This window comes from Chironomus tepperi, unplaced genomic scaffold (genome assembly GCF_022539635.2).
Source record: "Chironomus tepperi strain 1889 unplaced genomic scaffold, CSIRO-AGI_Ctep_v1 contig_354, whole genome shotgun sequence".
NCBI lineage: Eukaryota > Metazoa > Arthropoda > Insecta > Diptera > Chironomidae > Chironomus > Chironomus tepperi.
In genome coordinates, this window is record NW_027226476.1 from 912,340 (window position 1) to 927,439 (window position 15,100).

Here is a 15,100-nt window from a genome sequence, read left to right on the forward strand (position 1 = left end):
GTATGCAGTCATACAATACAACATGAGTGAAAGAAAAAGAAGAAGTAGGGAAGTGGAGAAATGCAAAAATTTATGGATAATAGGGATTTTTTTTGAAACTGCATACATACTCGAGATATACGTCATGATTTATACTCCTAGTGATGATGATGATGATGATGATGATGAAGAAATAAGGGGGAAAAGTTGAATATACATTGACCTGGAATTTAAGAATTTGAACGCATTTTATGTAAATGTTTTGTCCATAACTAAACTAATGGACGGAGTTTAACAACTATTGATTGAATTTTGAACATCCAACAATTTCTCAATGAAAGTCAACTAAACAATGAAATTCAATTTTGGCATGGACAACAACATTTCCTGCAATTTTAAACATAATTGACCTCTTTTGATCTATTCAGTGCCTAAAAAACTTCATCATAGAAAGTTTGACACATAAAATACTTAATTACCTCCACCACACCCCAATATTCACAATACAAAATAGCAGGCACACAAAAATCTACTCTTAAAAGTTGAGAACGAGGAAAATTCTCACTGCTGTTTTCCGTTTCGTATTGTATTCGTATTCATGATGCACAACTAGAACATATCACAATAAATAATTGAGAAAAGTGTTTCACAAACATGGCACATTAAAAACGTGGATAACATCCAAAAAGCATTAATTTTATTTTGCTTTAAAATTGAATTTATGCATTAAAATTTATTTGATGGTATTAAAAAAGTTCTAAAATAAAATAAAATTTATATGAAAAATGGATTAACAACTTTTCTGCTATGAGCCTGTCATGGATGTTTGTGATCAAAAAACTTTAATCTTATTTTCTCGTCTTTTTATCCTTGTTTTTCAACATTTATTGGTACATCATTAAAATTCATAGGAGATGAAAGTTTCCTTTTATGAAGACAAATAAGAAGAAACAAATTTCATTTGTGAGATGGAAAGTTTTATGCACTAGATGCCTTAAGCTAAAATAAAATTTTAATTTAAAATACATCAAGTCAAATTCAAATGGCTGTTATGAACACTTTTATTTCACCATAATACTCAGAACTTTCTCTTTTCCAAAACAAACAGAAGTGGATGAAATGAAGCAATTAATTTGAGGGTGGTATGGATATTTAGTATGAAGATTATCTAATTATTTTAATTAAGCTACTCGAGACTTTCACTGGATCTTATTAATCTTAATAAATAATGCACGATTCTGTTTGCACATGATTACTATTGTTTCTAGTGCCTAACTCTCCAAGAGTTGGTCAAACATGAACAAATTCGATAATTTTTTACAATTCAATCCATAAAACACATATTGTGTGACACTCGCGCCCACAAATTGTGGCTAGGGACATTGTGTATTTTATTGCTATAACTTAGATCAGAACCATGGACAGATATATGAGTTCAATGCACAACTCTACTAAAATATTCGAAAATTCCATTTATATCATGCGGCATTTACCAAATATTTATATGCATTCACCATGATTGGCTTTTATACCGCATCACATCGAATATACTCAACTACCTATTACGTCAATTGTTTTGATTTGCTTCAATAATTTTTATTCATCCATTACCATAATTGATTGGTAACTTCGATTGACATCAAAGAAGTTCAATATAAATAGCCATACAAAAAATGTCCGAAAATAAATTTTAGGCTTTACTGAAAGCAAATTACTTCAATCTAGTAGTAACGACTTCTTTTTGTGAATTAATAATGCATACGAATTCAATCAATTACTTAATCCTTTCACAAAAATTGCATTTACAAAGAATCTTTAATATAAAAAGCTGTCCATTTTCAATGGAACTGTTTGTAACCTTTTTCATACGTAATAAAATGAATGGAAATATGTGAGTGTATACGGTATGAAAATGAAAAGTCAGCAGTGCTTGAACTAAAAGCAATTTCTGGAAACCATTTACAAAGGCAATATAAATATAAACTCCATTAACTTTCTGTATATGAATAGCAAAAATAATGTTCTTTTTCTCTCATATTTTTTTTGGCTCTCTATTGAATGTTTATCCGCATATATGTTTATATATACACACACCCTACAACATTTTAGCCTCCGCTACCATCAGAATGTTGCCACTCGCTTTATCGCAATGTAAAAAGCGGCGCTTTCATTTTCTACACAACGCATCCATCACTTTTTTTTGCCTACTATTTTTACAATGCTCTATTCATAGCGATTGTATACATAAAGAATGAAAACGAAAGAATTTGTTCTTGAAATGCGAACAACAAAAATAATGAATGTGTACATTACTTACTCATAAGTATAAATCGGAACAAAGAATGAAATAACGAAGCTAAAAATCATCTATCTGTCTATGTCAGTGCTTCTTGAACTTTTTTGAGAGGCGGCATATTTAGCATTCCCACTTCCTTGTCAAAAAAATATGTTGCACGATTGCTGCTCTTAAAGAATGATTAAATCCAATTCATGATGGACACTGTGTATTAGGGGCGTACCAGGATGGGGAAGGAGTGACATTGAAGGTACACTAATATTTTCTGGCTACGCCTTTGCTGTGTTTCAGGCCGTAGCCCCACACCTCGAATATGTCCCTGAATCCAAAACCTTTTATGCTATCTTATCTAACAAACCATGAATGGATTTTATTACTTCCTATATTCTAGTCAGACTTCTACGAATCAACAAAAAAACTACACATTACCCCACCAAAAAAAGCTCGAAATTCTTTAGGCTGTTTAAATAGCATAATCTCGACACAAATAAATCACTGCAAGTAATTTGTCTATCTTTCTGAATGAAGAGTGAAAAGAACTAAGAAGAATGTGAATGAAAAAAGAGGAGGATGGAAAGTTAATAGAAAAAGCACAAAAAATAAATGTTCAGCTATTATAAACGCGTCCGAAAAGCTTAGAGAGAAAAGACAAATTAAAAGAAGTTAATCTTATTTTTTTGGTATGTTTTGTTTGATTTGCATTAAATTCTTTTCGGCGTCGGCGAGGATTTTTTTAAAGATGAAGACAAAAATAAACTTGAGGATTGAGGATTGAGGTCAGCGTAAATGATTTATTTATGAAAGCTCTTTCTTGGCAGCTTTTTATTTTAATTCAATTCTTTTCATTCCTATTATTTATCTACAAATGTTCTCAATATATATTGAATTATTATTCGATCTTCTGTGTGAAGAAACATTTTCTTATCCGTAGCGATTTTCTTCCTTCCGTTAAACCGACATGTTGCTGAATGTTAAAATATATCGATGCGCCTTGCTAAAAAGAAAACTTAAATCCCAGAATAAAATATGTATATCTTTAGTTAAATAGCCCGAGAGGCATCTTACAATTTTGATAGTCGACTGGATGTTGTTTTGGATCAATTGTCTTGGTTATTAATGACTCTATGGAAAAATTGATTAAAAATGAAGCTTGTATTGCCTAAAGTTATTAGTTATTCTACGTATGATGTTTATGAATATAATGTTGAACATTATTTTTATAAGCATGTTGCTACTAGGTTACAATGGTTTTTAATTAACTTCTATGTTGATAAATAACATGCTGTTTCTACCTAGAAACTGTTAGTTTTGAAAATTAATCCTAAGTGAAGGTCGTTTGTACAGAATGTACCTTATTTGATATTTAATTACCAATACACTGACTTAGATGTTATGAGTTGATGAGCCTTTATTTACAAGACTATCAAATTGATCTGAAAGCTTATGGTCTTTGTGTATTAAAATTGATCGAATTTCCTAATACCTGATAATTCGATTCTTTGAACAATATCATCCTTATCAAATGATAAATGATTAATGAACTGCAATACATCATTCCAAAGCAACATCCGTGCGACAATCATATATCCTGAGGTGCTGTACTCGGGCATCTTATACACGTTAAGATGCTTGAACCAAAAAAATATAAAAAAATGAAAGATACATCGGAAAGAAATCAATTGAATGTTTTTCTTTTCTCTTGTGGATTATCAACTTCCCGATCCAAATGCAGGAAAAATGAGTAATAGGAACTATCTTGTGTACAAGCAAGGTAAATCCTTCCAATTTTCATTCTTCTTTATTATATATTCTTCTCATTTCTTGTTTTGCTTATGAGTAACTTCCTTCTACTTTTCTCTCTGTCTGTAAATATATCTTCACCTTCCTCTCTTATGTTCCTTCCTCCCGTTATGTTTTGTTCTGTTTGAGCTCAGAGAACATACCCTGAATAGTTTTTATTTTTGTTTCTCTACACCCCTGGTTATTACTTCTCTATCTCGTATATGATAAATATGTATAAATTAAATATTAATTAATACAAAATATGAGCAATACATAATGTCCGTTAAGTATAAAAGAAAAGAGATAAAATTTTCATTAGATGATTACGAACCCTTAAGTTCCTTTCATTATTCTCTCTAATTCTTCTTTTTTCAGTTACGCAAGCGATTAATAATAAATAAAAGAACATAACTGAAAATAATTTCTCTCTATCTTCTTTATTAATTACGTTTCTTTGATCCCCCCTCCTTTAGTCTAATTATATAATATGAACGCTACAAAAGCTCTCTTTACCAACTTTTATCTTATCTCTTTCATCATTCTTGCGTCTATGAGTAAGAGCTTTTGACTGGTTTTATCTTGATGATTTTAGGATCAAATTTCTTTTTTACACTTGTTTGAGATCTTTCAGATCGTTTATGACATGATATGAAACTTTTTTTTAGAATTTTTTTCATGCAGGGTTCAATTTTGCTGGTAGTTTTGGAGATAATTGTGATAAGATTTGGATAGTTGCGGGTTGAATTTTTGGGATTTTAAGGATTTTTTGGAAATTAATTCCGAATTTCTGGCACTCTTGAATAGCAAAAATCGGTTAATCGATCAAAAATCTAGCCCCAGACCGAAATGACATTGACTTGACTAGTCCTAGACCGAGATTTTGGATCAATTATCCGACTTGTGCTATTTAGGACTTGTTTATTCCCTTTAAGTTGCCAAATGTGGTAGCACAGATCGTTTAGATCTTAACCATAAAAGTTTTCTTTCAATATTACATTGACTTTACAGTCAAAAGACTTGTTCATAAATTATGCTGCCTATAATTAACCTCGACAGTAAAGTAAAATTTTAATGTCTCTAATTTCATCCAAGGAATGTACAAATTATAGCATAGCATTCTTTTAATGAAAGTAACAAGGCAAGAATTTTTAATAAGATACAGCAATTACAGCTCAGATAGAACCAGTATCAAATAACTTCAATTAAATTCCAAAGCAAAATTTAATCACATTTTCTCACAAAAAATCCCAGCAAAATTAAATTTCTCTTGATTATCACAATGGAAACATTTTTGGAAACTCTAGATGTGTATATATAAAAAATTAATCATAATTCTGTCTTTAAGCAAGTTTATAAGTTTGAGTTTGTGTGTATATCACTGTGTGCATATGTCTGTGTAATCATATCCAGAAAATATAATAAAAAATAATGATGTAAAATAAATATTGTTGCTGCTTTTAAGTGTTTGTAATTAAACGGAAGCTTCTTATCATTTTCCTCAATTGCATGTAATTTATCATCAGCTTAAGTTTATATCCTTAACACTTTTTTTGACATCATAAATTAATTAAATGTGACACTTTAGTGACTCTGTTAGTTTCTCGTTTAGTTTGTGCCTGCAAAAAAAACATCACCCAAAGCTTCTGCATCTTCCGCATCTCTTAATTTAATTTAATGCATCATGTCACATCACTTTAGGTTTGACATTTTATATCTTAGTTATTGTGGATTTTAGTGTGGCATACAATTTGTTATTTTGTGATAAATTTGAGGATTCGAGGATGAAAAAATTTCCCATGATGTTCTCGAATTCTCAAATTTGTTGCCATTGCATGATTCTTATTTAAACTAAAAAGAAGAAAAATTGAATCATCAATAATGTTTATCACTGTAAAACTAAAATCATCATCAACATGTTTCATGCTTGCACTTTTTTCTTCTCTCACGAAACCTTTTTCTTTCTTTCACCAAAAAAAATGTTGAAAATAAATTTCCCTTCAGATCTTCTTTTGCTCAAAAATACCAGAAAAAAAGAGAAAAAATTGTTTTCATTTCGTATATTTTTCTTCTCGAGATTTCATCATAAATATTTCATGAGCTTTGATATTCTTCCATATACTATATAACACAAATGAAAACAAAATAAAACATGTTTTCCAAATTATATTCCCAGCAGACGATAAAGAAACGACCGATGCCTCAACATGTGGAAAAATCCTTATCTTTTTATCATGGGTTATAGTGTTCTTAACGATGCCATTTAGTTTATTGGTATGCTTCAAGGTAAGTAACATATGAAATATATATTTCTAGTTTGATTGATTTATATCCCTCATGTCTTCGTCGATATGTAAACAAAATCTCGCAAAATTGATTCTGAAATTTTCTATATTTATTTTTTTCGCCAGCCGTTCTAAATATTTATGTGTTTAATGAAAAAATTAGGAGATGGAAAAACAAGAAATGCCATAAATAAAATATTTCATTCATAATTCATGATAATAAAATAAAAGCACTAACCAAACACAGCTGCGACTGGAGTTTAGGGTCACTTTGTTTTGTTTTGACGGGATTTGGGCAAACATTGATAAATGGACTATCAAGAGTCACAATAGTTCGATATCGTACCTAATTATTGTTATATCTTAGTATTATAGGTTTGAGGCTTATCCTATTTCGAATCATACAATAGAATCCAAATCTAGCTCAAAGTTGAAGAAGCTCCAAAATAATCAATACCTCAATATATTCCCATTTTAACGACAACTCAGCACCCCTAATCACATCCAAATGTTTACAAGTTTTTGCACGAAAAAATTTATTCGATACATAAAGTGTATCGCGGATACATATAAGCACGAACAGAATCCACAGAAGCAAAAAACAAAAATCCATGAGACTAGCATGAGAAATATTGTTGTTCACTTGCTGATTGTCATGAATCTCGTATCAAAATCATAAATCTCGTCAAAAGTCACAAATATTTTGTCTTCTTTCTCCTTCCCATTTTCATTTTTTTTGCTGTCACATCTCTTTTTTTATCTATAGAGGAAGTAAAAATCAATTTAGAGCAATTTTTTTATTCAAAAACGTTTGCAAAAGAAGGATGCGGAAAGTGATTTTTCCTTCAGAATGCAATTTCCTATCATTTTCTTCTTTTTTTGTACGACAGATATTGAAAGGAGCTTTGTGAAAGTTTTTATAAATTCATTTTTTCACCATTCATTTTTTCTTCCTTGTTATCAGTCATTTGCAATTCTTCTCCAACGTCGTGTCAGTTTTTTGCATATATTTCATATTGTTGCTGTCTTTTGCTGCTTTCAAATTAGTTTTGTGATGGGAGTAGTTGCAGCAATTGAATAAAAACTTGTAATAGAAGGGGAAAATTCAATGGAGGAAGATGGAAATTCATTAAAGTTAAAAAAGGTTGAAACAAGGGATGGGATCGCCCTCAGATACTTCAAAGTCATAAAAATGTTAAGTTCCATAAAACTCCCAGGTAATAATTTATAGATGCAAGAGAACTTGAACTATTAAATCTAAAATGCTGAGCATGCAAAAATGAAAACTTTAAGGAGCACTAAATTCAATATCTGCCAGAAAATCACATAATCATCAATTCCTTCTTTCATGTTACCACCTTCAATTGTAAGGAATAAAAAAGCTCCAGTAAAATGAAACTGCATTTTGTTGTTTTTTACTACACTTTACGATAATTTATTTGCTTTCCAAGTTTATGGAAAAAAGAAGCTTTGTTGTCGCTTGTTTCTCTTTCTTTAGTAATACAATTAAATTCTTTGTTATTTAACTTGTACTCAAGATGAAGATGACGAAGACGATGATGATGACAGAATTAAGGAGAATAACACAAGAAAGACAAAGCAATAGCAATAAAAGAAATTGAAGTTTTCTTCTTTATGACAAAAACACAAGGAAAATTCTCAATTGAAGCTCAAACTCAACTTCAAGCTCATTAAAGAAAGAAAATTGAAAATTCTTCAAGAGGAAAAGTTCAATTGACAGAGGAAACAAAGAAACAAAGCGCGATAAATTTTCATAAATAAAACAAAAAGCTTTCCTGTTCATTCAAAAACACTTTTGTACAACAAGGAAGAAATTCGTTCGAACATGTTCCATGTGTGAAACTTTATTGAACCAAATGTGAATTCAATTTTCCTTCTTAACTGTTTCCAATGGTTTCACTTTGTTGCTGTTGCTTTGTTTGCTACAAAAAGAATTTTAGACTAGTAAAAAAAGCACACAAAAGTCGAACTCTTTTGTGTCATAAATTTCCATTCGAGGAACAACAAAAAAAAGCATAAATCTGCTGCTGATGACTCTCATGAGTTTCCTTTTTTCCCTATATTTCTTCTTATCTGCTTTCTGTTTTGTCTGCACATTGTTTAACTTTTTTTTATATTTTTGATACTGTGTTCCTTTGTGCTTTTATTCCTGCGGATTTCTTTATTGTGAATTCTTTGCGCTCATTTTGAGGTTCTCTTCTTTTTTGGCCGCAAGCTAAAATTTCCTCATAAAACAAAAAACACGAGAAATTTTTTCCAACAAATTTGATATAAAAACGTTTTACGCATCTAGCTAAAATAAAGGCATGAGAAATCTTTTCACAGAAATAAAGGAACAATTTTAATTTGCAAGTCAAGAAAATGTTTTGTGAGCTTCTTCCGAGCAACAATTGGGGTGTATAGTGAGGTTGGTCAAAGTTATTGTTTTAAGAAATTCACAATTTTAGCATAACTTTATGGGTGGATTGAACTTTGAGTTTGAAGAAAATTGTCTATCAGAGCATAAGTTAAATACAGTTAACGAATCAGTAAGCTTTATTTTGAGAATGAAAACCTTGTTTTGGGGTATTTCACAAGAATCCAATATTCCAATATAGTATTCTACAATTCCACAATATTTGAAGCTTTTCATATGTCCTATATAAAAAAGCGTCTCTCAATTTCAGACCATCCTCAACATCATTCACCCCACTTCCATCAACAACTACTCAGGCTAACGAGCCTAAAATAACTTTGTATAAATAGGACATTAAGAAGACAAAACAAGACAAGAATGTTTTTAAAATAAAAATTTGCTTCATCATTTCTATATTTAAGGAATCTCCTCATAACTTTTTTACTTCCTTTTGTTGTGCTTTCCATGCTGTCATTTACGACAGTCGTCATAAATCGTTGTTACGACTTGTTGAGAGAGATAATTGCAGAACTCTCGAACAAAAGAAATTTGAAAATGAAATTTCCCTCAAGTAAATCCAGCTGTGCTTACTTTTTTTTTCCTTTAATCTTCATGATGAGATTGAACCGCCTACACTTTGGTAGGTATACAAAAGAAATGTGGAAAAAAGAAATAAAAAATGTGAAACATATAAAACGCATTAAGATTTATGAATATTATTACTGTTGTTTATCCCTTTCATTTTCACTTCCATTTTTATTTTCAAACGAGCGTCATCATCAATAACAATAACAACAGTAAGCAGTAAGCTCATTTAACAAATGTAAAGCACTTCCATAAATTACATTTTTAACACCTCTCGAAATGAATAGGAAGAATGAAAAATGTAAAGATGAATGAAAAAAAAAGCTCATTAAATTATTTACAAAAGAGCTTCTCATTTTGCGTTTATTTATTTGTTTTCACTTTCTTCGCATTCCATATGTACGAAGATTACAATATTGGCAAAAATATTTTTTTCGAGTTAATGGTTCCATTTTTCAAATTATACTAATTCAGCGAGAAATTCTTACGATGTGTCGATTTGACTTAATGAATGAGTAACTTACATTTATTATTAATGAACACACGATTTATTATTGTTATCTGTCCTATTTTTAGACAAAGAATTGTGTAACCTCATTCATAACTTCTTGCTTGATTCTAGGGTGTGTTAACTGGATAATATTGTAGGAATTCTCATTTTAGCTTGCTAATTTCTAATTGTAATGTGATTAGAGTTTTCAACACTGGTTTAAAATATGCAGTATCAGTGCATTGTATTGCAAAGGTGCTGAAAACTACTTAATTTATCTGTCCTTTCTCTTGTTTGTAATTTTCAAAGTTCAATCAACTCTTTATAAACAATCTCAAAAATGAGCAGCAAATGTCACATTGACACACCCTGAACGAACACTAACTATCACATGTTATGTCTTACGAAATGGAAACGGAACCTATTAATATTTATTACAATGAAATATATTAATAGTCATCATTACTTGTGATTACAGTCTTTGTTATCGAAAGTACGGAATTAAAATTAAATTAATGCTAATGACAAATCGGAATATAATAATATGGTGGATTATTTGATATGAAATTGAGCTGATTTTTCCTGTATGTTTGGTTTAATATAGACATTTTGAGTATAGCAAATATAAATCAGAACGTAATAATGAATACTGTTTGCTTAATTATTCATCAAAAGATTGACGGTATGCTAATTTTTCTATCTAGGGGCGTAATTTAATTCTAATTACAGGAGGAAATGTTTTCCTTTGAAGTTTTTTAAGGCATTATGTAGGTTTTGAGGTTAGAGAATGTGTTATAAAGTTCTTGAGGCTTTTATACTTATATTTAGTAGTTTTAAATGTATTCTTCATAAAAAGTAATTTCAACTGAATCAAATGACGCGTGAATTTTGTTTACAGCCAAAAATGGTAGTTCCTCTCATCCCCAAACATTCTAGAACATTCCATTCTATACCAAATTTAACAAGAAGTAGTGAGAATCACCACACAGCTGATAAAATCATTTTGAATCTAAACTTTTTTTTCCATTTCTTTTTCTTTTCGCACATTTTAGGTCGTTCAGGAATACGAACGTGCTGTAATTTTCCGGTTGGGAAGATTGATGGCGGGAGGTGCCAAAGGCCCAGGTAAAATTAAAAGTTTTTTTAGCTTTCACATATTTTTTTTCGTACTGAAATCACAGAGTATAAGACAAACCAAGACGGAAGAAAAATTCTAAATATTTTAGTGCCATTTAATTTTCTCTGGCCAACTTTACCTGACATATTGCTGACTTTCTGTAGTGCGACACAAATTTTTATCATATTTTTTTTACTTCCTCTGATACGGAAATAAAACAAAAAAAGGAACTTTTCAGATATAAAAGTTCATGTGATAACATGACAATGTCATTGTCATCGTCAGAATGAGTGTAGAAGGAATAAAAAAGCAAAGCAGAGGATTTTTCATTATTCCGCTTTCAGGAACGACGTGATCCTTCATGCACTTTCATTATTGTAATCATACTCTTCAGTAAGCTGCGGTGGGAAGAAATAAAAAAAGTTTAACATTGTCATAAGCAAAAAATAAAATAAAAATGTATAAAGCTCATGTCACGAGATAAAGGAAGGAAAGAAGCTGCTTTTGCTTCTGCTTGTTTCTTTCATACATCATTTCATGAATATTTGATACGTACAGTAAAAAATGGAATGAACAAAAATAAAGGAGAGAAATGTTTATAATTTTTCTTTCCTTAACATTATACCTTACTTTCGCGAAACTAACGAAGTGAATGGAACTCATGAATGGAAAAATTGTGTTATGCAGAGTGAGAACAAGGAACAAAAAGAATTATTAAAGTTTTTATGCAGACCCATGATGGTTTTATGCGCATTTTATTTATTAACGAAAAATATAGGTCAGGAAAATTTCATTTCCGATCGAGTTAGACTGATGGATTGAAAAAATTTATGGTCTAATGAGCTGATGTGCAAACGGACTAATGAGCAATAAGATTTAGCAACCAACGATTCGACAAGTTTATTATTTATTAACTGATGGACTGAATGATTGATTGATTGGTTGAGCTAACGAGCTAATAAACCGAGTGATTGACTTTAATGGTTGAGTTCAGATTTCTAGATTCACACCAAAAAGTTGCTTGAATTGGGAAACTGAACTTTGAAGGTAGCACTAGAAACATTTGTTTCTTTTAAACTACGCTCGAATTATTTGCGAGAGATTATTTTCATAAGATGTGAATATGGATTGATTAGCGTTCTAGTCGATGCACATTCGTGTGCCAAATCGCATAACGAAATCCATTGGAATTTTTGCACATTTCAAGATTCCTCCCAAAGTCCATTAATCAATTCAAGATTCCGTCTTCTTGACAATTTCTCATTCTGTAAGTTTGCACTATTTCCATAAAAGTAAACAGCAAGACAAAATCTCTCGAGAGCAGCCATTCCTTCCGAAAAATTCGCCTCTTAAAAGCTAAAAAAGGAAAAGGGAAGTTGTGTTATGAAATATGTATTACACTCCTTGCCTTTCAAGCTTTTTTAATGTGTAATACAGAAAAAAACAGATTTTTTTCCAACCCGAATCAGCTTGACTCAACAACAAGATAGGCAGACTTACAGAGCAAGAAAATTATTTTAAAAATTGAGCAAGAGTTGTGCCTTTCGGTGCAGATTTTTTTCTCTTCTTATTCATAAAATTATAGAGTATGATTCGCTTTTTTGCTTTGCCATTCTTTAGTTGAAAAAGACATAAAGCAAGTTCATGAACTGAAAAATGAGGGAAATAAGAATAAAAAAAATTTCTCTCGACTGAATTACTTCGAGCAAATTGAAAAATAAGAAAATGAAAATGGTTGGCTTCACAGATCATATACAAGGGCAAAGCAGAAGCTGTATTAGAGAATGAGCAGCGTCACTATCATATCAGCATTTATATCTTGGCACCATGTAAATGGAGACAAAAATGAGACACATGAGACCACTTTAATATGCGTGACGACAATTGCAAATTTAATCAACTTTTTGTGACGATATTATTCATGACAAATTTTTCACATCATCTCATATGCGGCACTGTGACTATGACGCTATTCACTCATACATAAATGTATTCTTATTATCTCGTTTCAGGAATATTTTTCATCTTACCATGCATTGACGCTTATGCTCGTGTTGATTTACGTACACGAACATATGATGTGCCACCACAAGAATTAAGTATCATCCCAATTGGAACCTTTTTTGGCTTTCTATCTTTTTCTCTCTTATTTTACTTCTTGTTGTTTTTAATGCTTTTTCCTTACAGTAAATATGACATTAATGTCCCCTTACCCCACACTTCTCTCCGTCAATCCAGCGACGAATTCTTTTTTATTACTTTATATAATATCCTCATGGGTTTTTAAAATCCCCAAAATGATTATTTTACCTTGCCGTACCTTCATCATCAAATTTCAATGTTAACACTACCTTGATGTCTCTTTGCGTTTTATTTTTCAGTTTCCTTTCCGACTTTAAAGCGAATGTCTATGTTGGGATGAATTTTACCTTAACTTCCAACAATCTTATAAAAATTAAATTTTATTGGAATTTCCTTGTTGATTTCTTTTAGTGAAAATTCGTTTATACATCTATGTGTGTCTTTATCTTCTAAATATTGTTGTGTATACTGAGTAGGGTATGCAAAAATCGGTTTGAAGCCTCAATCTGATGATAAAATTCATGAAATGTCAAATAAATTTCTAGCAAAAATGCCGACATTTTGCATCCTCTACAATCTAAATCCATATCCCTCTTTAATACAATTGTCTCTCCTTTTTATCTATCTCTATCCATCTGTGTATCTATGTGTTCCGTTAATTATACCTTAATAGTTCAATTAGGATACTTTTTCTAAATTTATTTTTATTTTTATGACACAATTTTCCACTCTGTAATTTTTATTGTAAAATGTTTATTTTTATTCGGTTCTTGTTACCACCAAGAAAAATTTCCATCGTTAAGTATTTTTTACGTACAAAAATTCAATTTCTCTCAAACCCATTTGGCTTAGTTAACAATTGAACAAAAAAATGTGGGAAGTGAGGAATGAAAGGAAAATTTTTCGGTATCTGTATGCACAGTAATTGAATATAAAATTTCCGTCCTGCTTAACAGGAAATGTAGAGTGAAAGGTGGAAAAATGGTGAAATAACTACAGCTATAGGGATTGTACTTTATATAATGAATTGTAGGGATATTGACAGTTGAAATAGATTGCTGGGAAAGTTGGATTTTTTGCAGTTTTATGAGTTAAATCTCCAAAATAATGGGTTTGTTCACTAATTACGTAACCCCCTTAGATAATTGTAATTGCTTACGTTACACCACTGATGAACGACCACCCTTTTTTTGTAAAATTTATATTTAATTAAACAGCCCCGAAGTAAAAAACGGTTTGTTTATTGAAGATATTTTATGACCTAATTATAAATGAACATGCTGCAACATCGTTTCCCACCTTCAGGGGAAAATCTTTGTATCCCTGACTGTGAACATTTCGTGCAACAGAATCAAATTTAACACGATACAAAAAGCTTAATTAATTCTCATAAATTTATTCCTTTTTGCTTCAAGTTTGTATTATTTTGCAAAATAAAAAGTTTCATGGGAAAACACATAAAACAGACACGGGAAATGAAAGTAAATTCTCAAAGCAACAGCAGCAAAAGAAATTAATGAAAAATTTGTTAATTAAGCCAGAACGAACATCACAATCTATCAAAAAAATGAGAAATATGACAGGAATTTTGAGTCGAAAAAATATTTTTCTGCAGAATAAATTCATCAATCTTCAGTTCCTTTCCTTTTGAGACATTCTGAGTGATATGTTTGGATACCAGGGAGAGCATTGAGACTCATTTTTTATTAAAAACTGTCAACATAAAAAAGATTTTTTATGCCTTAAAATTATATATTTAATAAATTTGTGTTATCATGAGGCCAATGAAATTATTAATTTATAGAATATTGTGGGGCATTTAAGAAATTAGTTTTTGGGTATGGATTCAGAATATTTTATAAATTTGTCTTTGAGTTTGTTAGTTTTGGGTAACCATTTTAATAAATGATTAATGGTAATTTGAAGAAAATCATCAGCATTTTCTCGACAGCTTGATATAAAATTACAATGAAAATCATTTAAAGTTTTATGGAGCTTTTAAAGACCTAGTGATAAGCTTTATAACATTTTGCTGCATATTAAGACTCTCTAGTCATTATAGAATGAAATG

General features: G+C 30.5%; 1 protein-coding gene across 1 annotated transcript in view; it reads left to right on the plus strand.

The window, feature by feature from the left end:
• The window catches only part of LOC139094368 (band 7 protein AGAP004871-like), a 55,040-nt gene that overhangs the window by 28,061 nt on the left and 11,879 nt on the right, over window positions 1-15,100 (plus strand). Inside the window, 4 exon segments of the mRNA XM_070645402.1 lie at window positions 4,008-4,046; window positions 6,234-6,340; window positions 10,883-10,955; window positions 12,960-13,042. Coding sequence (XP_070501503.1) covers window positions 4,008-4,046; window positions 6,234-6,340; window positions 10,883-10,955; window positions 12,960-13,042 — 302 coding nt within the window.